Source organism: Marmota flaviventris, chromosome 17 (genome assembly GCF_047511675.1).
Source record: "Marmota flaviventris isolate mMarFla1 chromosome 17, mMarFla1.hap1, whole genome shotgun sequence".
NCBI classification, from domain to species: domain Eukaryota; kingdom Metazoa; phylum Chordata; class Mammalia; order Rodentia; family Sciuridae; genus Marmota; species Marmota flaviventris.
Genome location: NC_092514.1, coordinates 25,744,352 through 25,769,738, shown reverse-complemented (window position 1 = coordinate 25,769,738; position 25,387 = coordinate 25,744,352). Strand labels below are relative to the sequence as shown.

General features: G+C 41.6%; 2 protein-coding genes and 1 pseudogene across 3 annotated transcripts; all 3 read right to left on the bottom strand.

The window, feature by feature from the left end:
- Positions 1–203: 203 nt before the first annotated feature.
- Positions 204–457, bottom strand: LOC114101708 (acyl-CoA-binding protein pseudogene; annotated as a pseudogene).
- Positions 458–10,277: 9,820 nt separating this feature from the next.
- LOC114101805 (C-type lectin domain family 10 member A-like) lies at positions 10,278–13,323 on the bottom strand. The gene is made up of 7 exons (XM_071603330.1): positions 13,300–13,323; positions 12,473–12,579; positions 11,248–11,343; positions 11,094–11,165; positions 10,939–11,012; positions 10,694–10,780; positions 10,278–10,604 (listed from the first exon to the last, which is right to left on the bottom strand). The coding sequence occupies exons 2-6, from the start codon at positions 12,537–12,539 to the stop codon at positions 10,724–10,726; spliced, it is 366 nt and encodes a 121-aa protein (XP_071459431.1). The 5' UTR covers positions 12,540–12,579; positions 13,300–13,323; the 3' UTR covers positions 10,278–10,604; positions 10,694–10,723.
- A 5,798-nt stretch (positions 13,324–19,121) lies between these two features.
- LOC114084636 (C-type lectin domain family 10 member A-like) lies at positions 19,122–22,627 on the bottom strand. 2 transcript variants are annotated; one of them, XM_071603329.1, is made up of 10 exons: positions 22,592–22,627; positions 21,775–21,930; positions 21,011–21,124; positions 20,542–20,637; positions 20,388–20,459; positions 20,235–20,306; positions 20,020–20,106; positions 19,774–19,925; positions 19,594–19,700; positions 19,122–19,468 (listed from the first exon to the last, which is right to left on the bottom strand). In XM_071603329.1, exons 2-10 carry the CDS (start codon positions 21,839–21,841, stop codon positions 19,312–19,314), a joined length of 924 nt encoding a protein of 307 aa, XP_071459430.1. In that variant the 5' UTR covers positions 21,842–21,930; positions 22,592–22,627; the 3' UTR covers positions 19,122–19,311. The 2 variants fall into 2 exon arrangements, with proteins under 2 accessions (XP_071459430.1, XP_071459429.1); XM_071603328.1 differs by lacking the exons at positions 20,542–20,637; positions 22,592–22,627 and having other exon boundaries at positions 21,775–22,007.
- Positions 22,628–25,387: the final 2,760 nt, after the last annotated feature.

Below are 25,387 nucleotides of genomic sequence, written 5' to 3'. Positions count from 1 at the left end.
ACAAATATATTTTTAATTTATCTCAGATAAAAGCTAGTTGGAGACAGTTATTTCAGCCCTTATTTAGTTAAAGCTGTACCCTGAAAAGCCTTGATAAACTGAATAATGGGTTATCTTCAGTATTTCACATCATGCAAGTATTAGAAGAAAAAAATCACATCAGTCATATTATAAATGTGTGATATGCAGGCCAATCTAATCTCTTATCTTCCATATTTTTTCTTTAGCTCTTCTATATTGTTGAAATAGATTCCATGGCATTTTTCTTGGAAGTCCCTTTCAGCTCATTCCTACTTGGCCTTGCCTTTCAGATCCAACATCCCAGATCTTTCTGCACTTAAGTTGCCTGAAGTTACTTGTTTGTAGCAGTTATAGAAAAAAAATAGCTTCTCATGAATAGCTTGGTCTTGGGGTGCTTAACATCTTCTGCAGCTTTCCCAAATATAGACCAAGACATGTTGGAGGGATTGCAGAGATTCCCAGGAATCTGCAGAGAAGTCAAGGAACAGGAAGCAATAGCTTTAAGTCTAACCTACAAGTGCCTCTTTGATTTCCCATCATCAGTTTTGCATTTTCCTCATAAAAATCTTGTACATATTTTGTTAGATATATACCTATTTTACCTTGGGAAATGCTAATATAAATGGTATTTGGGGGTGTTTTTTTAATTTCAAATTCCACTTGTTCATTGCTGGGATAGAGGAGAGTGATTGGTTTTTGTATATTAACTGTGTCTACTGCAACCTTGTTACAATCACTTATTAGTTCCAGGTGATATTTTGGTTGATTCTTTCAGCTTTCTACATTAACAATCGAAGGCAGTTTTATTTTTTCCTTTAATCTGTGTACATTTTATTTCTTATTAACATCTTATTTCATCTTCTTGGACTCCTAGTACAAGGTTGAAAAGCAGTGGTGAGAAGGGGCATATTTGATGCAATCTAATATGATGCTAATATGATACAATCTAATATGATGCAATCTCTAAGACTTTTATAGATATTCTTTATCAAGTTGAGGAAGTTTCCCTCTATTCCTAGTACTGAGAGTTGTTGTTGTTGTTATTGTTGTTTTAAATCATGAATATATGTGGTATTTTGTCAAATACTTTTTTTGAATATTGATATGATCGAATGATTTTTCTTCTTTAGCCTGTTGATATAATGGACTACTTTTTAATTATTTTTTTTCCTAGTCAGGGTCTCTTTATGTTGCCAAGGCTGGCCTCAAACTCTTGGACTTAATTGATTCTCCTGCCTCAGCCTTCCAAGTAGCAAGGAATATATGCATATGTCCCTATGCCTGACTTACACACTACATTGTTTTTCAATTTTTGAACCAGTCTTGCATATTTAGAATAAATCCCTCTTAGTTGTGATATATAATTTCTTTTCTACATTGTTTTATTTAATTTGTTAATATTTTGCAGAGGATTTTTGTAGCTATGTTCATGAGAGATATTGGCCTAGAGTTTTCTTTTCTTGTAATATCTTCATCTAGTTTTTGTATTGGTTAATGTCAGCCTCATAGAATGAGTTAGAAAGTATTTACTCTCTATCTTCTGAAAGATTGTAGATAATTGGAATAGTTTCTTCTTTAATGCTCAGTAGAATTCAGGAGTAAACACACCTGGACTTTCTGCTTTGGAATATAATTGATTATTTGTTCAATTTCTTTAATAAATATAGTCCTATTCAGATTTTCTATTTCTTTTCATGTGAGTTTTGACAGATTGTGTCTTTCACAGAATTGATCAGTTCTTCTGGGCATAAAATTTCTCATAATATTTCTTTTGTTCTTTTTTTTTTGGTACCGGGGATCGAACTAAAGTGCACTTGACCACTGAGCCACATCCCCAGCCCTATCTTGTATTTTATTTAGTAACAGAGTCTCACTGAGTTGCTTAGCACCTTGCTTTTTGCTGAGGCTGGCTTTGAACTCAGGATCCCCCTACCTCAGCCTCCCAAGCCGCTGGGATTACAGGCATGTGTTGCTGTGCCCGGCTACTCATAGTATTTCTTGATTATCTTTTTAATGTCCATGGAATCTGTAGTAATGTCTCCTTTTTTTATTTCTGATATTATTTGTTTCTTCTCTTTTTTTTTCTCCCTTCAGCTCTTAGAAACTTACAAATTATATTGATCTTTTCAGTAAACTAGCTTTTGACTTCATTGATTTTCTTCCTATTGATTTCCCATTTTAAAATTCATTGTTTTGGCTTTAATTTTTTACTTATTTTCTTCTGGTTACTTGATATTCAATGTGCTTCTTTTTGCTAGTTTCCTAAGGTAGAAACTTAAATGATTGATTTTAGATCTCTCTTCTTTTCTGTGCATTCAATTATACAAGTGACCCTTTAATCACTGCTTTCTCAGTATCCCACATATTTTGATAAGTTGTCTTCCCATTTTCATTTAGTCCAAAATACTTTTTTCATTTCTCAAGATTTTTCTTTGATCCTTATGTTATTTAGATGTGTGCTTTTTAATCTCCAAATATTTTGAGATTTTTTTTCTGTCTTCCTGTTTTTGATTTCTAATTTAATTCTTGTGATCAGAGAGCAGACATCATATGATTTCAATTCTTTAAATCTGGTGAGTTTTATTTAGGGGTGAGGTTTTTTTTTTTTTGTCTCAGCAACAAAATACTATTGAACTCTATCAGTGAAAGCAGGCATCTCTATTTAAACTTGATTTTAATGGAAATACTTCATCATTTTACTGTGTCATAAATTGTTTGCTGTTGGATTTTTAAATTTTCTTCTGTTTTATTCAGGTTTTTAAAATCCATAAGTAGATCATGAATTTTATGAAATATATTTCTGGAATCTACTGTCACATTGGCTTATTTTTCTCCTTGGATTTGTTGAAGTGGGAAATTATGGTAATAGAATTTTGGATGCTGAACTATCCCTGTGTACCCAGAATAAATCCTACTTTGCTCGTGCACAAAGAAGGAGTCTTTCAATGCTTTCTTTTGATGCACTCATGTTTTCTATTTGCCAGTTTTTCAATTAGAATCTTTGCACAATAATTCAATTATAAAATCAGACCATCGTTTTCTCTTTGAACTCTTTTTTCAGCTTTGGTATTGAAGACACGCTAGTTTAATTAAATAAATCAGTGAGCTGCCATCTTTTCCCTATGTCTTAGAATGGCATAATTGATTTTGAAATTACCTGTTGTTTTATTTAAAAGAGCAATAGAACTCAGCTGTAAAACTAGGCAACTACCTAGGCCTTCTGCTTTTTTTGCTTTGTTTTCTTTTTTTTTTTAATGAGTAATATATGCAAATGATGCCAAGTGTAAAAGATACAAGAAGTTCACCATGAAAAACTTCCCTTACTCTCTTTTCCTGGCCATTCAATCTTCCCTGGTAGCTACACAATCATAATTTCACATTTTGCAAATACATTCATATTTTTTCATCAAAATATTATCATACTTAATATATCACCCATGCCTTAAGTTTTTCAATTTCATCGCATACCTTGGAACCCTTCTGTTTCAACCTCATTTATTCTTTTTAACAGGCATATGGTATGCCATTGTTGGTTGTAACATAATTTCGCACAGTTGTATTGTCAACTAGCTTTTGGTATTATAAATAATACATCTGTAGGATAAACAGTGGAATTATTCACACTTTTTAAAAAATTTTTAGTTATAGTTGGATCACAATACCTTTATTTCACCTATTTATTTTTATGTGGTGCTGAGGATCGAACCCAGGGCCTCACACATGCGAGGCAAGCACTCTACCACTGAGCCACAACCCCAGTCCCTTATTTGCACTTTTAATGTTAACAGATTTTTGTCAAATTCCCTTCCAAAGAGAGGAGTTATACCAAATTACACTCCATGAAGTACATGGAAGTGCCTATTTCTCCAAGTTCTCACCACCATAGTGGGTTTAAAACCTTTTGATCTTTGATATTTCGATAAATTAACAAGTGTTCTAATGTCATTTCAACTTGTTTTTCTCATGGTACTATCATTTCTAGTTTAAAAACTATTGGTATTTTCTTTTATATGAACTGTCCACATATTTTGCCAATTTTTAAAAAGTGTTGACTTTTTATTGTTTATTTGTAAGAATTCTCAATATATTCAGGAAAGTAACCCTTTGCTCCTTAGGTATTATCAGTATCCCCAGTTCATTGCCTTTTAACTTTGGATAAAAGCTTTTCTCCATACAGCCTTATTATTTATTTTAGTTGGTGAATTTTTTTTCTTCTATGGCTCTGGGAATTGTCATAGTTTTAAAATCCTCCTTATTCTGAGATTTTCAGGAGAATTAGTTCACCATTTGTTAATCTGGTCAAAAAGAAGACAGAATTGGGGAGAGGCCACTTGGGTACCTTGCAGACTAACATCTGCTATAAATGGGATAATATTTTCCTAACCATAGGATTTAGGGTGAATTTGGGTTTTTTTCTGACTAGTTTCATCTGTGGAGGACCTTGTGCACATTTCTCATATTTCTGTTAGGATTACTAAGTTACTGTGAATGTGAGAGGTGGAAGAGTGTCCCCTCCCCCTGGCCTCTACCTGTGCACTCCTAACAACTGGCATTATCTGCCTTGAAGCAGGGTGTCTTTTCTTCTACTAGTATCTGTGAAATTACTACCTCTTTAGCTTGCATGTAGGGTAAAATCTTAGCCCCTTCAAAGATAACCTGAAATTATTTATATTTTTTATATAGCCTATTTCTAAAATTGCTTTTTTTCCACTTTAGAAAAAGTGCAAAAGGAATATATAAGGCTAGAGAAATTTGTGTGTATGTAGCCATGAGTTCTTCTGGGACTCTTGATGCTTGAATATGACAGATGGTTCTCTCAATACCTGTCTCCCAGTTCTCTGTAAAAAAAGAAATTTATTATCACGATTATCAGTAATAATTAATCTAAGTGGTTGAAGCTGTCCTAAAATGATTATGACAAGGAAATAGGTATTCAAGGAAAGAAACAGAAGATGCTTTTGTTAATCAAGAAAAAAGAGAGTAACTTTTTTTCCTTAGTGTTTGGTTGTTCCAGAATAAAAAGTGAAGGAAAACATCTGAATGGATAGAACGTTGTACAAGGTTTATATAAATGAAATATATTTCCCTTGGACTAATGTCTGCAAATGACAACACTGAAAAGAAGCAATGAAATTTGTTAAAACTCTGGCAACATTGGTTTAATTTTGATGAGTTTATTCATAATGTTTTAAAGTATGCAAATCCTTTCCGGTGTTAATATATTACATTAATGCAAGACTAGAATTGTTTTCTCTCTGTTAAATAACACATTGATCTTGGAGTGTTCAGCCTGCTCTGAAAAAGAAGTTGCAAAAATTCTTATTTCTCCCCTAGAGAGCCTGCACAGTTGTCAGAAATTCTGGACCTCATCATAATAATGTTCTGTGCTTTCTGTTGAATTTGTTATGCCCTCAAATATTAAATAAGCAAAAAATACTTGCTGATGAATGCATCAATGTTACTTACAAGTGTGTTACTTCCTGCATTGTTTATTCTTTTTGCACTGTCAACACTATATACCAATTACACCAGGCATCCATGCATTCATGCTTCATCCTAACCCAATGATCAGGCCAGGCATGGTCGCACACACCTGTAATCCCAACAGCTCAGAAGACTGAGGCAGGAGGATCACAAGCTCAAAGCCAGACTCGGTAAAAGCAAGGTGCTAAGCAACTCAGTGAGACCCTACCTCTAAAATATAAAATAGGGCTGGGGATGTGGCTCAGTGGTTGAGTCCCGCTGAGTTCAATCCTCTGTACCAAAATAAAAAGAACTCAAATGATTGATTTTCTCAGATAAATTTTTAAACTTTCTCTCCCCAAATCAGGTCCTAAATTCAGAAAAATAAAAATTCAAAGATGTCTTTTATGGATTCTCTCAGAAGACCACTGGACAAGCAAAAATATTTTTTCTTTTACTTTAAAGAAAGAAGGGTGCAAAAAAAAAATACTAAGAAAAAAAAGAAAGAAGGGTGCTTTAAAAAGAGTTTTGTTTACTGTGTTCCATGTTCTTAAGTATCTCAGTGCTATTTTAAGAGCTTCATGATAAGAGCTGTCTGAGCAAAAGGAATTCATCCATCCCTAGGCTAATTACATGTTAGCAAAATCCAAATCATTTAAAATTATTTCAGAGATCACATATGCCACGTGATAGATTGGAAAACACTGGAGATTTGTCAGTGCCTTCAATGGTCATAAAATGTTCTTACTCTTTGGGAAACAGCAATCAAATTCTCCTAAAATAGTTCTGTATTACACTTCAATGGATAACCTACTCTCCTCCATTATGACATTGCTGGTTATGGTAATAAATAAATCTACAGTAGCCATTCAACCTTACATGTAGCATCTGTTTCCCTCTCATATTTGCCTGAAGAGCTTGCCATAAGGCATATGGCTTTTAAAAAAAAGAGTATCTTCATCAAAGAGGGGCAGGCTCAAAGCCTCATGAATGACACTAAATATTTTTTATGTTTTATTAGTGCACTACAGTTATACATTACAGTGGGGTTCGTCTTGACATAAGCATACATGAGTGGAATATATTTTGTTCCATTGAAGTCCCCAGTACTTCCTCTTTCCTCCTCTTCTCCCTTCCCTCATTCCTCTTTCTCTATACATTTACTTCAAAAAACCAACCCACAAGGATGGGCTCCTAAGTAGATATTGATTGGACAACAGTCAGTTCAATTAGCAGATTGAGTCAGGATTTCTAGTACTATTCTAGTCCATAACAAAAGCACTTCATGAAACCTGAACGTTAACCCAACATCCATCAGAACAAAAATAAATTATAAATAGGATTGCATAAGATAATAAGGGAAATAAAGGTGCAAAATGATTCTCATTGGAGGGCTTGAAGAGGAGGCTTTCCTCAGTCATTCATTTAAATATAATTGGTATTATTTTAGTATGCTATTTTTATAGTTTTATAATATAACCCTTGCTTTTTTCCTCTTAATCAGATTGTAGTATTTAATTTAGTAAAATATTCTTTAAACACTTATGTTCTTATTAATTCAGGGGAAAACACTCCTAAGTCTCTGTACTTTTTGATAACAATGAAGCTGTTTTCAGAGATTTGATATGATATGTCCTCCTTTTCACCAGGATATAATTTGAAAACCTAGTTGTGCAACAGAATTATTTGAATTTCCTGGAACATCATGTTTGAGAAACATTTTATTTAGTTAGGCATTTCAAGTCCATTTTTAAGGAGCAAGCTACTCACAAAGCTCTTAGAAAATTGATCTGGTACCTGTTCTGTGTAAGGAAGGCTATTTCCTGACAATCCAGGAACTTCAGCAGATTCAGGGACCTTGAGAAAATAATACTTATTATGTACATGGATAGACTCCATTGGCGAAAACTGGTGGAAATAAATTGAACCTGGGGGCACTTAACCATTAAGCCACATTCCCAACTCTTTTTTAAATTTTGAGACAGGGTCTTGCTAAGTTGCTTAGGGCCTTGCTAAATGGCTGAGGCTGGCTTCAAACTTGTGACCTCCTGATCAGCCTCCTGAATCACTAGGTTTATACAAGCATGCCATCACATCCAGTGAGTTACATAAATCTTAAACTCACTTGGAAAAATACAATGTATAAGGTTGAAAGTCAGAGCCATGCAGAGAGACACAAAATTAAAATATTCAGTAGGTCATATTTGGATACACAACTGAGGTGTTTTTTCCAAATATCAGACTTCTAGGTACCTACAATTCTTTTCTCCTCTCAGACACAGTGATGGTCTTTCTGAAGGTGGGTACCTTGCTGTACTCAGTAGCAACCACTGCCCATGTAAGAGAATCAATGAGAGCCCCTGATAATGAGCCTGTCCATGTGCAACCTTGACAGGGACAGCAGCATTTCCTCCCAGAGAGTCAATTCCTCCTTGGTCCACTGATGACATCAATTCTCCAGACTGAGAAGCTTTCCTGACATTCTTCCTTCTTTCTACAAATCCTCAACCCAACTCCAACCCCAGATTACTGACTGGATGCTAATGTGGTACCCTTGACAGATGTAAGACCACCAGAGGATTCATGTTCCTTGTGTGCTTGGCCTATTGGATTCCAATATTTGGTGCCCACAGAACCAGCTGCTATTCCTTGCAGAATCCCTCACATGCTGGACTATGCTCTCTAGATCCCATCAGCCTAGCATCTCCTCTAAGCACTTCCTGCCAAGACTTCCTGCCAAGATCAGCACAGTGGTTTTCATGGTGATTTTGATTAGGAGGGAGAGGTGAAGGGATGCTACCTCCTAAGAGCTAAATCCTGCCCTCCCCATACCTTCCATCTGACCTTATCCTCTTTGATTTTAATTAACACTGATTGATATTCTCCTATATGTCAGGCCATTTTTCTGGGTGTAGGTAATATAGCAATTGATAGCTAAATTAATTAAGAGAGAGTAGGAACTATGAACTTGTTCTTAATAACTGATGCTTCCCTTGATGTGCTATGAAATGGTGGAGTATATTTTTCTATTCCTTGAATTGGAGTTAAGTTGCAATCTACTTTGGTCAATAGAATGTAGCAGAAATGGATGCTTTTGCTCTAAAAGCCTAAGACTCTGGAGTCCTTGCATTCTTCTAATCACTCTTGGAACTCTGTCCAGCCACTAAATGACAAGCCCAATGTGGCCCAGTCATCCCCATTTTCCCAGCCCATAGTCAACCAAATATCAGAGAAGTCAACCCTCATCCAAACAATCCTTTAATGACCAGACACATGAATAAACTCAGCCAAGATGAGCCTAACCTGATCATACCAGAAGACTACCCAGCCAACCTATAGACTCATGAACTATAATAAATATTTTATTGTATCAGCACTGAACTTTGAGGTGGTTTGTTACACAGCAATATCTGACTGATACACCTAGGAATATTATCTACTTTCAACAACTCTGGGATCTTCAGAGAAATTAAACATTGCCTACCACCCCAGGATTTTTCCAGGGATTTAAAGCCTCCTCCTATACCTGAATAGGCCTTAGTGTCCTTGAAAGAATCCAGAAATGGATGAACAGGACCAACTATGGCACCAACTTCAAGGGAGTACCCCTGGTTTTCTGTGCCCCATGTCTCTCCTGATCATCATGTGCCCCATGTGCTCTCCTGATCATCCTAAGTTTGCACAGCTTTTAAGTGACAAAAAGATGTGAATTCAAATCTATATGAGAAGAAAATGTTCTTTTACAATAATATAGGACTTTCCAAGGCCTCACGTAGTTTCTCTGCTCTGCCATTTTTAGGTTGCTAAAAATCAGATTACAGAAAACATATAAGGTCTCTCAAAATAGCATATAGTATATGGTTTTGTTTATATGAAATTCTAAAACAGACAAAACCAATCAAAAGTGAAATAAAACAGATTATTACTTGCCTGGGGGAGGGGAGGCAGTTAGATTGCAAAGGGAAATGAGGAAACTTTGGGGGCTGATAGAAATGTCCTATATCTTGATTGGAGTAGTTATTAACTAGGTGTTTCTATTTGTCAAAAGTCATCTCTGCACTTTAAATAGGTACATTTTGCTGTGTAAAACAGTTATTACTCAATAAAATTGATTTTAAAAGTTGGGGGGGGGAACCTCAGGAACTCTTATTGTATTTTTAAGGTTAAAGAGAAAAAATTCAGGATGATAGTGCTTCTAGTCTCTCAGGGCTTATTCGTCTCCCAGATAGGTCTTGGTAGGGATCTCTGGGGAAGAAGCCCTCTCCACTGCCATTTCCACGGCCTAGTGGTCTAAAAGAAGCATCTCAGTAACTCCCAGCTGTCCTTGCTCAGGTTGACTTAACAGACCCACGGGTAGGGTTTCTGGCAGACATTGTCATTCCACTTGCTATCTAGGTAAGTTGGCACAATCCTTGCCTCCACCCAGCCTGTGCCCATGCCAATCATCTGGCTGGTTGGCATCCAGTTCCTGAGGGGAGAGAACAACAGCAAGCCAGGAAGGATGGGTGGAGCAGGATTTAAGTCTGGGAAGAAGGCATCTAGATCAGATTCCTGAGGAGCAGAGCTGGTTAAGGACATGGGGCACAGAAAACCAGGGGGTACTCCCTTGAAGTTGGTGCCATAGTTGGTCCTGTTCATCCATTTCTGAACTCTTTCAAGGACACTAAGGCCTATTCAGGTATAGGAGGAGGCTTTAAGTCCCTGGAAAAATCCTGGGGTGAGAGAAAGGCAAAGGTGATTTTTACTCATCCAAGCCAACTTCATAGACTAGGTACTGAACTTTAAGCATTAAGTCAATTGAGGCATTTCACATATTTATTCCAATGCTCAGGCCAATTAAATTTCTGAGGGCATGGTTCAGATGGAAATAGTTACTAAGGCTCAGGGGTGGTTCCAATGTATAGTCAAGGTTGTTAACCATTTCCCTAAATGAGACATGTCTTGGGAACTAAAGACAAGAGGTTCTACCTGATCCTCCCTAGAATTGATAACCACCAGGTGGGCATTCTCCAGCTGGTAGTACTTGTCAGCCTCCCTGCAGGACATCCCAAATTGAGAGATCCACTAGCAGCTGCCCTCATGCTCCAGCCAGTTAAGGGGAAAGCAGGACTTTTCAAAGCCTGAGGGGAAGAAAGAAGAAGAGGTTGAGAAGCTGCCCAGAGGGCCACCGGCAGGAAAATGGGGACAGCCACACCCAAGTCCTCCTCACCTTTGCACTTGAGATTGGTCAGTTGGAAAGTTAAGAATTTTGGTTCCTTTGGGAGTTGCTGGACTCACCGAAGCATCTCAGATTGATCTGGCACACACATAGAAGAGAGAGGGACAGTGTTCTGGGCACAGCCTCTGTTGAGGGAGTACCTAAGGCTAAGATACCCTGCATGGGACCCAATCTCAGAAACTTCCTGCTCTCCCATGAATATACCATGCCCAAATGCACTGTAAGAGCCATCTGACCTGCTTTGAATTCCTGCTTCTGTTTCTGCAGGCTGCTGTCCACACAGAAACCACCTTCAGGTTCAAGCTGTAGGCTAGAGGGGAGAGGGCTCAGCACCAGGATGCTTCTCCCATGCACACCCTTCCATATGCTTTTGGAGAACAAGGTGTCTCACCTGCCAGCAGTTCCTGCCTGTGATCCTCCACCTCAGCTTTCAGAGAGGTTATGGTTTCTTGCAAGCTCTGACCTGGAGGAAACAGGGAATTGAGATCAGGAGTCAGTCCACACACACATACACCCAGCCCAGACCCCACCCAAGCCCAGCTCACCATGGGAGGTCAGTGCCTGGACATTGGCCCCTGTGTCTACACTGAAATTTCTGAAAGTTGTCCTCAGGGTGCCCAGGTCCCTGTGTAACTTGGAATCTGATGAGGGGAATGAGATGATCAGATTGGTCAGGTCCTCTCTGCCAGCACAAGGCAGGACACTTTACACACTTTGTCTCATTCAGTCCTCACAGCAAGCCAGAGGGGCAGGCACTGTGGTTTTCCAATATCACACAATAAGGAGAAGTAATTCAACTACAAAACCCAACTAATAAGTGACACAGGCAGCAGCCATTCCAATCATGGCTCCTTCACTACCACTGTTCTCATCAACCACCCAATTATGACCCCTCAATGGTGCCCCACACTGCCCCACTGTGCCCATTGCTGCTTCTGCTGGGGTTCTTGCCATTATCCCCATCCCTGCCCCTCCACAGCGCCTTGATTTCTCTCTTCCCTGTGTATTCCTGGAGTACCCACTTTGGGATCTGATCACACAGATAACCACCAACAGCAGGAGACTAAGGCCCAGGGAGAACAGGATGAGACGAGGCTCAGAGCAGATATGCCAGAGGCCAACCTGGGGTGGAGGTGCCGAAAGAGAAGAGGGTATCAGGAAAAGAGAGATCCAGGATATACCAGAGACAGAGGAGGGGGCCCAAGGACCTATCTGGGGATGAAGGCAGGGCCTGGTAATGCTTGGGGAAATGAGGAGAGGGATTGCAGGATGGAGACTACCCATGCCTTTGACCCCTTATGACCAGCACAAGTCTTCAGTCACACAGGCTTCTCATATTCTGAGATACCCATGAACCCAACCCTAGAAACCAGACACAGACATGGATAACAGAGAAATATGAGATCTCATGGAGATGGAGGAGGTATCATCATGACCTGATCAGTCCATTAGGAGATTCACCTACATCTGCATGACCTGGTGTGCAAATATATAAGTTTCTCTTCCAAACCCACTACCTGCAATGGATACCTCTCTTCCCCTCCCCATAGAGCACAGGAAACCAGGTCCACAGAGGTCTTCCCTATCCCTGTTTTTCTGAAGACCTTGAGTCCTCTTCACATTGGGATCTCAGAGTCCTGGGACTGACCCCCTCAAAGTGGGGGGCCCAACATTGGACATGGTAGAGGTGAGACGTGATGTGACAGTAGAAATCCTGCTAGACATAAGAAGAGTGCATCTTAGTAGAGGACACTTCTCCTGTCCTCTTACCTTTTCTAATCTCCTGGTTTTTCTCCTCACTCCCCAAGTGCTGGAGATTTTCATACTCCATTGTCATGCTTGGACCAATGTAGTCCCTGAGGCTGTGAGAGATGAAACTGAGAGAGGTTCAGGTTGTGGGGAAGCTGGGGCCAAAAAATAGGCTGGAATCAGGGTGGGGCTATTGGAAAAGCAAGTGTTGAGGTGAGAATGAGCCCAGTTTAGGACTAGTATCAAATGGGTCTTAATTTCCTACTAGGGTTAGAAATGGAATCAGGATTGGGCTTTGGGCTAGGATCAGGTTGAGTTGAGAGTAACACTGAAGGTGAAGTTGAAGCAAAATCTATTGCTTTGACTGGCCCTAAAACTGGACTGGGCTTGAGGCTATGTCATATGCCAGAATTTGGCATCAGAAGTCACCTTGGAGCCATGGATGGAACTGGACCTAAGCTTGGCACTGAACCTGGAAATAGAATAGGGCTGAGGTTCAGTTTGAGGGTGGGCTCAGTGTTGAGATTCAAGTTGGATCTGGGATTGATGCCGAGGTTGACATTACAGGAGAAGCTGGGTTTGGGACTGAGGCTGGAGTTGGGGCTGAGGATCAGACTGGAATTGGGCCAGAGATGGGAACTGTCACTGGGGATTATGGCTGCATAATACAATCTAGAATCCAGGGACAGGAATAGAGCCTCAAGTCTCCACTTGGTTGCTAAATACCACATTGCCCCCATTATATTTCTTCCCCTTTTCTCCCACCTAAGAACCAAAGCCCCCTCTCCCTGTTTCCTCTAACCCATTCCCTGTCTCCTTGGGCCCACTGGCATCCCCAGCCCAGTTACCTGAGGGAAGCCTGGAGTCTGTGATTCGTGGCCTCGTTGTGCAGCAATAACCAGAGTGGGAAGTCACTCAGAGCAGCAAGAACTAAATCCTGGAGAGTTGGGCTGGGAGGGACTATAGGAAGAGCCATGTACATGATGGGCTCCTATTGGTCTTTGTGCCCCAAAGCCCAGGATTCTGTAGTTGGGGATGTTCCTCTTCCTCTATTTGGACAGTAAATAATACTTAGAATAAATTTCAACTGGAACACAGGCAGAGATTCCATGTGGGGGAGTTGGGTGGAGGACCAGCTTGCTCTCATCCTGCAGGGTGTGTCTACTACATTTTGTTATTCCAGCTCCCCTGATTTCTTCATTTTTATTTATGTGTGAGAAAGAGCTGGACCAGAAGGGACCAGGCTTGTCTTTCACTCTGCCCCACCATCCTTTCCTTCCCTATCTCTGGATTTCCCAGAATTCTTGGTGTCTCCATCTTTGTAGCGCCAGGTCCAGAGGAGCTTATTCTTTGCTTTTGTTTAATGCTAGCCTGAATCCCTAGTATCTGAGCATCCTCTGAGTCCTCCACCACGGAGCTCCCCAACTCCAGACTCACTCTCCTCACTCCACCAAGAGGGAAGTAAGAAGGGGATGGATAATAAATAGGATGACCTGGCTAGAATGAGAGAGAAGGAGTCAGGAAAAGCAATAAATTTTATTAAGCATCAAATCTGTGAGAGTATTATGCCAGACTCTTCCCTTCTATTAACCATTCAGTTCCCATAAGTACCTTGGGAGGCATTTTAGACGAAGAGTCAGAGACATTTTGTTACACATCCAAGATCACAAAGCAGGAAGGGAGGGCTGGGGATGTGGCTCAAGCGGCAGCGCGCTTGCCTGGCATGCATGCGGCCCGGGTTCGATCCTCAGCACCACATACAAACAAAGATGTTGTGTCCGCTGAAAACTAAAAAATAAATATTAAAATTCTCTCTCTCTCTCTCTCTCTAAAAAAAAAAAAAGCAGGAAGAGAGAAAAAGCAGTGCTGCCAAACACCCTGAATTGGTTCTCTGCACCTGCACTATGCTCACAAACATGCTTCTATTTCATCCCATGAACCCTGCCAGTCCCCCTAAGGGGGCTGCCCTGAGTCCAAACACACATTCCTTTTAAGAAAAAGAAACCAGAGTAGAGAGAAGAAAAGCAGATACCTTGGAGATTATATTTTCTATTTCAATTGAATTGCATTCTGGAACTTGCCTTTTTTATTATTGAATTCACAATGTATCAGGGATTTTTCTCCACATCCGTTCTCCATTGGGTTCATCTGTGTTTCATTTCATCATATGTACCATCTTTTATTTGCAAAGCATTTCCCTACCGGTAAACATGTTGGTTGTTTTAGTTTTTTCGTTGCTGTGACTAACGGGTCTGACCAGCACAACTGTAGGGGAGAAAAAGTTTATTTGAGGACTCACATTTCAGAGGTCTTAGTCCATAGACAACTGACTCCATTCCTTGGGGCTCAAGGTGAGACAGAACATCATGGCAAAATAGTGTGGCAGAGGGAAGCAGCTCATGTCACAATGATCACAAAGCATAGAGAGACTCCAACTCCAGATACCCCATATATATTCCATAGCCACACCCCACCTGCCTCTAGTTACCAATCAGTTAATCCCATCAGGGATTAATTCACTAATTGGTTTAAGACTCTCACAATCTAATCGCTTTTCTCTGAAACTTCTTACATTGTCTTACACATGAGCTTTTGGAGGGCACCTCATCTCCAAGCCATAACATTGGTTGTTTGCAGTTTGGTTTTGGCATGTCCTCCATAGGCCCATGTGCTTGAGACTTGGTCCCCGCCAGTTTGGAGCTATTGGGAGGTGGCAGAACCCTTCAGAGGTGAGGCCTAGTACAAAGGCTTTGGCTGAACAGGGTGGAGGGTGGGGTATAGCCTCTAAGAGAGACCCCAGCACCTTCCTCTTTCTCTTTTTTCCCCCAGTCCTGAGGTGACCAGTTTCATGTTGCCACACTTAATCACTTTGTAGTCTTGATAAGCTGCCTCCCCACCAGTGCAAAGCTGTGGGGCAATTGATCATGAACTGAAACCCCTAAAACTCTGAGCTAGAATAAATCTTTTCTCTTATGAGTTTATATATTAGGGGATTTTCTATAGTGAAAGGAAGCTGACTAACACAGTGGGGTTTTGGAAGCTCATGCCAAGATGAACCTGGAGTGAGCTATTAACTAGGGATCAACACCTGGGAAAGCTTGGGGGACATGCAAAGTTGGGCCGAGGGAGACCTGACATGGTGTTAGCCAGCCACATAGGGAGTTCTGGAAGCTCAGACAGTATTGCCTCGGGAGTGGTCCAGCACTGGGCAGACAGGGGGACAATTTTGGAAATCAGATTCCCTCTTCCCCAGGGTTGTTTGCTACTGCTATTTGCTTTGGCTGATGCTGCTGTCTTTTGGCTTAGTGACTTTCCTGAAATAATTCTATAAAATCAGTATTTGTCCTGGGTGACCACTGAGATCTCTGATTCTTTAGCTTAGTAGATACCTAATGACTACACAAAGATATTCTTAAACGCCTTGGAGTAGGTCTCCCAATCTTGGCCAGGGAGCTCCCTGTACATGTTGGGCATGCCTTCAGGGCCACAGCTGTGAAAACTCTCCTTTAGCTTTCACTTCCTGCTTGTGCAAAGCCTCAGGTCAGCCAGAAGTGAGAAATGGTGATTTTCTCAGATCTTCCTGCATGTATACAGCCCTGCACATGGGCCTGGCCTTCTAGATTCCCAAGAATACACTAGAGTTTTTCAAAGCCACTATGGAAATAGCACTTCCCAACTTTTCTTTTTAATTTTTTGGTTAGCCTCTCGTTTATTCCAGCTGTTATCCCAGTCTTGAGCTGTTTTAGTGTTTAACAATTGTCAGATTGTTTTTGACAAATACCCTGGTAAAAGCTCTTTACAGTGAACAAGCTCTGAGTCGAGTACAATAAAGATGAATGTTGCAAGTGGGGGTTTCCAGGGAGCTTCCAGACAGGTCAAATAATAATTCTCCTGTAATGGAGATGTTTGGATAGCTCCAAACCTATTCTTCTCCTCCAGTTGTTAATAGGCTACTGGTTTTCACAACCACCATAGCTGCTTGGCTATTGGTTTTCAGGGCTTCCATAGATTTGAGGAAGAGAAAAAAAAAGAACAGGAATAGGAGAAGTGAAAACTACTATGAAACTCACTATTTCTATCAAAATTCAGATGCTTTTTGCAATTAGTCACTTCAAATATTTCAAGACTTTGACTAATTTCTGGAGTTCTGCAAGAAAGTATATTTTGATATATTTTTTTTTTTTACCCAGTATTCTCATTGCTTTTACGAAGGAGAAGATTTTGGAAATCCTCACTCTACCTCTCCAGAACTGTTGCCTCTTATCATATGAGTTTTAGGAGTTGTTGTATACCCTAGATGCAAGTCCTTTATTAGGCACGTGATTTACAAATATATTCTCATAGCCTGTGACTTTTCATTCAATGGACAATGTCAAAACATTTAATAGATGTTTCTTCTACAATTAACAAGTTGCTAAAGTAAAGTACTTAATTGTATTTATCTTTTATCCAGCAACAAAAACATATGCTCTTATTCTTACTGATTCCTGCATTTATATACAGCATTTTGTATGTTATGGCATTAGCTCCAAAAAACTTTAAATAGTACCAATGAAAGCAGGCACCCATATGTTGTACTTAATTTTTATATCATTTTATTTATATTATATTCGTTTTGTTGTAAATTTTATTCAAATGTAGTGTCCACTTAAAAGTACAGAGATAATAAATTTACTACTCAATGAATTTGCACAAAATGAACTCATGCAACCAATATCAAGTTCAAGAAACAACGTTGCCAGCACCTCAGAAGCCTCTCAACTAACTTGCAGTGTTAAATACCTTCCCAAGGGTAGCCACCATGATGATTTATAACATTATAAAATAATTTTGACTGTTCTGAAATATATATGAATGCTATCATATAATAGCACTCTGTTTGCTTGACTTCTTTCAGGTAACATGATGTTTCTAAACCCATCCATGTTGCTGCATATTCACAGTTTATTCATTCTTATTGCTGCATTATTTTCCATTTCACAAGCATGGCACAATTAATCTAACCAGCCATATATGAGCATTTGGTTTATTTTCAGTTTTTCAATTTTGTTTTGGGGGTACTTGGGATTGAACTCAGGAGCACTCAGCCACTGAGCCACATCCCTAGCCCTATTTTGTATTTTACTGATAGGCAGGATCTTACTGAGTTACTTAGTGCCTCACTTTTGCTGAGGCTGGCTTTGAACTCTAGATCCTCCTGTCTCAGCCTCCCGAGACACTGGGATGGATCATAGGCATGCGCTACCAAGCCCAGCCAGTTTTTCACTATTTAAAATAATACTATCATAAACATTTTTGTACCTGTCTTTTGGTGAATTCATGTACACATTTCTCTTTCATTTATCCACAAATGAAATTGCTGAGTCATAGGATATACATAGTACATACTGCCCGATACTTTCTGAGATGGTTATAACAATTTAAACTTTCATCAAAAGTGTAAAAGTTACTCATCATACTGAGAAATAATTGATTTTATCCTTTCCATTTTTGACACTTTGTAGAATATGTAATGGTATCACATTGTGTTTTTTAATCAACTTTGTAAATTTTATATCTTTTTAGTGTTTTATTATCATATCCACTTCATCTGTACTTATGCAACCTCTCAGCTTTCTAACCTAGTGTCTGTGGCTCCTTTTTTTCTTCTTCATATTTATTTTAGGCACCTTTTCCAAGAATCAGATTTTTCTTCTCTTGATCATATCTATATTTTTATTTTCTAGTTCATTAATTTTGGCTCATATTTCATAAATTTCTTTCTTCTATTTGAGGGGATTTATTTGGCTCTTCTTTTCCAGACTTCTTGAGTTAAAACATAGCTTATTCCAATTCAGCCATTCTCAATTTTTAATAATTGTGATGGCTTCATGTACCTCCTCCTGAGAACTGCCTAGACCATCCCACAATGTCAGCAAGTGGTGCTCTCATTCATTTCTGACCACTTGACTTTTTCATTCTGTCTTTTCTCTAAAACCCAAAATTATTTAGAAAGGTGGTGAGAAAATTACACGTTGATACATCCTTTTTAGAATGTACTTTTGAGTTCATTTCTAACTGTTCTATTATAGTCAGAGCACTGCTTCTTTTTGGAATTAGTATAGGTCTTATTTATGGACAAAATCTTTGTCCATTTTTGTTAATAATTCTGTATGTGTGTTGAAAGTCCTAATTGGTTTGTCCTCACTCTCAGACTTGGTTATTGATTCTATTAATGTTGTCACTTCTCTTTCATGGTCCAGGTTGTCCTCATGTGTTTAGGGACTCTGGGTTATATGTACTCATGGTATTTGTCACCTATCTCTAAGTGCATCTTGTGGTTACTATCATGGAAGCAGCAGACACCAGTCAGTTTCAAAGTATTTTGAAGCACTCAACAAATGAGGGAGTTCAACCCTGGGGTTTCTGCTGAAATGGGTGGTCTCCATTAACAAGCCTGTCTTGTAGCTGAGTTTCATAGAACAGAATAACTTGCCCAAGCTCAAAACCTGAGAATAACAAAACTGGGCTCCTAACCAGACCATCTGGCCCCAAACCCATTCAGTTCTCATGATGCCTCTACCAGCCCAAGTCTTCCCAATGCCAACCAGGCCCCTCCCATTTCCTAATGCCCACTAACCACACAGCTGTTAAACAGAATGTTTAAGTGTATTTTACTTTTCCTTTTATTCTTAAAAACAGAGAGAGAAGTCAACAATAAGCTTCACACACTGCAAAAAGTGTCATGGGTTTCAACTTCCCCCTCCTTCCAAAATCACTGTACCCTTAAAATCCTAGATGAAAATCAACAAGATGGTGGAGACTCCCACAAAGGAGGATTTCCAATCCCAGACTTTGGCAGCTTAAGAAGAGGGAGACTCCTAGCTGGTCTTGCCCAGCTCTATCTCACAGATCCAATGGTAGGGCCTCCGGCAGACATCATCATTCCAGCGACCATTATAGGAAAAGCTGGCACAGTCCTCACCTCCTCCCAGCCCATGCCCTGTCCAGTCATCAGGCTGATTTGGTCTCCAGTACCTGCAGACAAGAGATAGCTGTGTACCCAGGGAGGTCAGATTCAGCCACATTCCCATGAGCCCCTCCCACCTTCCAGAAGACAGGCTGGAAGCCAGATCAATCCCAAGGAGAGGACACACACTCACTTGAAGCCTCTCTCATAGTCAGTCCCATCCACCCATCTCCAAGGTCCATTTTGGTCAGTGAGGCCCATCCAGGAGGGCACAGAGCTCATGTGCTTCTCAATGAATTTCTGTGAAGAAAACAAAAGGTTGATGACCTTTCCCTTACATCAGACAGCCAATAAGAGGAGCTACCAGGCTTACCTGCTCTTCTAAGGAGGTGACCACCACCAGGTGGGAGTTCTGCAACTGGCAGTTCTGGTCAGCTTCAGGCCAGGACCTGTCAGATTGAGAGAACCAGTAGCAGCTGCTCTCATGCTCCAACCAGTCAAGAGGGCAGCAGGTTTTTGCAGAGTCTGAGGGGAAAAAAATGGGGTGGAGAGGCTGAGGAATGGCCTAGCACACCATCAATGGTGAAGTGGAGCCAGCCATGCCTGCCCAGCTCCTCACCATTGTTCTTGAGGTTGGCCAGCTGGCAATTAAGGGTTACTAGGTTCTTTGCCAATCGTTGTACTTGCAGGACCACCTCAGATTGACCTGAAACACAGACACAGGGGGAATGATGAGAGTACTTTGGGTGTGACCACTACTCAGGCACCCCACTAGGATCTTCCTGTGCTCCCACAAATACATCATGTCAAGGTACACTGGAACAGCCATCTGACCTGCTTTGAAGTCCTGCTCCTGTTTCTGCAGGCTGCTCTCCACTGAAACTACCTTCTGGTTCAAGCTGTGGGCTAGACGGGAGAGGGCTCAGCACCAGGATGCTTCTCCCATGCACACCCTTCCATATGCTTTTGGAGAACAAGGTCTCTCACCTGCCAGCAGTTCCTGCCTGTGATCCTCCACCTCAGCTTTCAGAGAGGTTATGGTTTCTTGCAAGCTCTGACCTAGAGAAAACAGGGACTTGAGATCAGGAGTCAGCCCACACACACATACACCCAGCCCAGACCCCACCCAAGCTCAGCTCACCATGGGAGGTCAGTGCCTGGACATTGGCCCCTGTGTCTACACTGAAGTTTCTGAAAGTTGTCCTCAGGGTGCCCAGGTCCCTGTGTAACTTGGAATCTGATGAGGGGAATGAGATGATCAGATTGATCAGGTCCTCTCTGCCAACACAAGGCAGGACCCTTTACACACATTGTCTCATTCAGTCCTCACAGCAAGCCAGAGGGGCAGGCACTGTGGTTATCCAATATCACACAAGAAGAAGAAGTAATTCAACTACAAAACCCAACTAATAAGTGACACAGCCAAAAGCCATTCCAATCATGGCTCCTTCACTACCACTGTTCTCATCAGCCACCCAATTATGACCCCTCAGTGGTGCCCCACACTGTCCCACTGTGCCCATCATTGCTTCTGCTGAGGTTCTTGCCATTACCTCCATCCCTGCCCCACCACTGTACCCCCTTGATTTCTGTACCCCTGGAGTACCCACTTTGGGATCCAATCACACAGACAGCCACCAACAGCAGGAGGTTGAGACCCAAAGAGACCAGGATGAGGCGATGCTCAGAGCAGATATACCAGAGGCCAACCTGGGGTGGAGGTGCTGAAAGAGAAGAGGGTATCAGGAAAAGGGAGATCTAGGACATACCAGAGACAGAGGAGTGGGCCCAGGGACGTCTCTGGGGATAAGGATGGGCCCTGATAATGCTGGAGGAGAGCAGGAGGAAGACTATGGGGTGAGGACAGACCAGCCTTTGATCCCTCACAACCAGCACCAAATCTCCAGGACATGGACCTTTCATGTCCTGAGAGACCCATATATCCACCCCTAGAAACCAGAGTGCACATAAGCAGACTTAGACATGGACAATGGAGAAAAGTTAAGTCTTATCATCAGAGCTGGGGAGGGTAGCACAAGGACCCTGACAGTGTTGGAGTCAGATAGACCCATAGCAGGTTCACCTGCATCTGTATGATCAGGTGAACAAATGTCCAACTACCTGCAAAGAATACCTCTCTTCCCCTCCCCATAGAGCACAGGAAACTAGGTCCACAGAGGTCTTCCCTATCCCTGTTTTTCTGAAGACCTTGAGTCCTCTTCACATTGGGCTCTCAGAGTCCTAGGACTGACTCCCTCAAAGTGGGAGACCCAACATTGCACATGGTAGAGGTGAGACGTGATGTGACAGTAGAAATCCTGCTAGACATAAGAAGAGTGCATCTTAGTAGAGGACACTTCTCCTGTCCTCTTACCTTTTCTGATCTCCTGGTTTTCCTCCTCACTCCCCAAGTGCTGGAGATCTTCATACTTCATTACCATGCTTGGACCAATGTAGCCTCCGTGGCTGTGAGAGATGAAACTAAGAGTCCTGGGCCCAGGCTGGCTGGGTGCTATGGCCAAGGAGGAGGCTGAAACCAGGGAGGACCTGACGTAAGAAATGAGGTTCCTCAAGAGAATGAGCCCTGGATTAGGGCCTGAGTTTGGAGTTCAGGTTACAAGAGAAGTCAGAATTGAGCTTTGGGCCAAAATCAAGTTCAGTTGGGTTTAACATGGAAGTGAACTTGAAGCTAAATATGTTGCTTTGACTGGGCCTAAAATTGGACTGGACTTGAGGCTGTGACACATGCCAGAATTAGGCATCAGAAGTCACCTTGGAGCCATGGATGGAACTGGACCTAAGCTTGGCACTGAACCTGGAAATAGAATAGGGCTGAGGTTCAGTTTGGGGTTGGGCTCAGGGTTGAGATTCAAGTTGGATCTGGGGTTAATGCCAAGGTTGACATTACAGGAGGAGCTCGGTTTGGGGCTTAGGCTGGAGCTGGGGCTGAGGATCAGACTGGAATTGGGCCAGAGATGGGAACTGTCACTGGGGATTATGGCTGCATGATACAATCTAGAATCCAGGGACAAGAATAGAGACTCAAGTCTCCACTTGGTTGCTAAATACCACATTGCCCCCATTATATTTCTTCCCCTTTTCTCCCACCTAAGAACCAAAGCCCCCTCTCCCTGTTTCCTCTAACCCATTCCCTGTCTCCTTGGGCCCACTGGCATCCCCAGCCCAGTTACCTGTGGGAAGCCTGGAGTCTGTGATTCGTGGCCTCGTTGTGCAGCAATAACCAGAGTGGGAAGTCACTCAGAGCAGCAAGAACTAAATCCTGGAGAGTTGGGCTGGGAGGGACTATAGGAAGAGCCATGTACATGATGGGCTCCTATTGGTCTTTGTGCCCCAAAGCCCAGGATTCTGTAGTTGGGGATGTTCCTCTTCCTCTATTTGGACAGTAAATAATACTTAGAATAAATTTCAACTGGAACACAGGCAGAGATTCCATGTGGGGGAGTTGGGTGGAGGACCAGCTTGCTCTCATCCTGCAGGGTATGTCTACTACTTTTTGTTATTCCAGCTCCCCTGACTTCAACATCTTTATTTATATGTGAGAAAGAGCTGGACCAGAAGGACCAGGAGTGCCTTTCACTCTGCCCCACCATCCTTTCGCTCCCTATCTCTGAATTTCCCAAGATTCTTGATGTCTCCATCTTGTAGCGCCAGGTCCAGAGGAGCTTATTCTTTACTTTTGTTTAATGCTAGCCTGAATCCCTCATATCTGAGCATCCTCTGAAGTCCTCCACCACAAGTTCCCCCGCTCCAGACTCCAGCAAGAGAGAAGAAAGAAGGGGGTGGAGAATAAATAGGACGACCTGGCTAGAATGAGAGAGAAGGAGTCAGGAAAAGCAATAAATTTTATTAAGCATCAAATCTGTGAGAGTATTATGCCAGACTCTTCCCTTCTATTAACCATTCAGTTCCCATAAGTACCTTGGGAGGCATTTTAGACGAAGAGTCAGAGACATTTTGTTACACATCCAAGATCACAAAGCCAGGAGAGAGAAAAAGAGATGCTGCCAAACATCCTGAATTGGTTCTCTGCACCTGCACTGTGCTCACAAACATGCTTCTATTTCATCCCATGAACCCTGCCAGTCCCCCTAAGGGGGCTGCCCTGAGTCCAAACACACATTCCTTTTAAGAAAAAGAAACCAGAGTAGAGAGAAGCAAAGCAGATACCTTGGAGATTATATTTTCTATTTCAATTGAATTGCATTCTGGAAATTGCAGTTTTTATTATTGAATTCACAATGCATCAGGGATTTTTCTCCACATCCATTCTTCATTGGGTTCATCTGTGTTTCATTTCATCATATGCACCCTCTTTTATTTGTAAAGCATTTCCCTACCGGTAAACATGTTGGTTGTTTTAGTCAGTTTTTTCGCTGCTGTGATTAATAGGTCTGACCAGCACAACTGTAGGGGAGGAAAAGTTTATTTGAGAGCTCAGAGTTTCAGAGGTCTTAGTCCAGAGAAGGCTGGCTCCATTTCTTGGGGCTCAAGGTGAGACAGAACATCATGGCAGAAGACTGTGGCAGAGGGAAGCAGCTCACGACACGGTGATTATGAAACAGAGAGAGACTCCAACTGCAGATACCCCATATATACTCCATAACCACACCCCCACTTGCCTCTAGTTACCAATCAGTTAATCCCATCAGGGATTAATTCACTAATTGGTTTAAGACTCTCACAATCCAATCGCTTCTCTCTGAAACTTCTTACATTGTCTTACACATGAGCTTTTGGGGGGCCCCTCATATCCAAACCATACATTGGTTGTTTGCAGTTTGGTTTTGGCATGTCCTCCATAGGTCCATGTCCTTGACACTTTGTCCCCACCAGCTTGGAGCTATTGGGAGGTGGCAGAACCCTTCAGAGGTGAGGCCTAGTACAAAGGCTTTGGCTCACCAGGGTGGGGGGTGGGATATGTCCTCTAAGAGAGACCCCAATACCTTCCTCTTTCTCTTTTTTTCCCCCAATCCTGAGGTGACCAGTTTCACTTTGCCACACTTAATCACTTTGTAGTCTTGATAAGCTGCCTCCCCACCAGTGCAAAGCTGTGGGGCAATTGATCATGAACTGAAACCCCTAAAACTCTGAGCTAGAATAAATCTTTTCTCTTATGAGTTTATATGCTAGGGGATTTTCTATAGTGAAAGGAAGCTGACTAACACAGTGGGGTTTTGGAAGCTCATGCCAAGATGAATCTGGAGTGAGCTATTAACTAGGGATCAACACCTGGGAAAGCTTGGGGGACATGCAAAGTTGGGCCGAGGGAGACCTGACATGGTGTTAGCCAGCCACATAGGGAGTTCTGGAAGCTCAGACAGTATTGCCTCGGGAGTGGTCCAGCACTGGGCAGACAGGGGGACAATTTTGGAAATCAGATTCCCTCTTCCCCAGGGTTGTTTGCTACTGCTATTTGCTTTGGCTGATGCTGCTGTCTTTTGGCTTAGTGACTTTCCTGAAATAATTCTATAAAATCAGTATTTGTCCTGGGTGACCACTGAGATCTCTGATTCTTTAGCTTAGTAGATACCTAATGACTACACAAAGATATTCTTAAACGCCTTGGAGTAGGTCTCCCAATCTTGGCCAGGGAGCTTCCTGTACATGTTGGGCATGCCTTCAGGGCCACAGCTGTGAAAACTCTCCTTTAGCTTTCACTTCCTGCTTGTGCAAAGCCTCAGGTCAGCCAGAAGTGAGAAATGGTGATTTTCTCAGATCTTCCTGCATGTATACAGCCCTGCACATGGGCCTGGCCTTCTAGATTCCCAAGAATACACTAGAGTTTTTCAAAGCCACTATGGAAATAGCACTTCCCAACTTTTCTTTTTAATTTTTTGGTTAGCCTCTCGTTTATCCCAGCTGTTATCCCAGTCGTGAGATGCTTTAGTGTTTAACAGTTGTCAGATTGTTTTTGACAAATACCCTGGTAAAAGCTCTTTACAGTGAACAAGCTCTGAGTCGAGTAC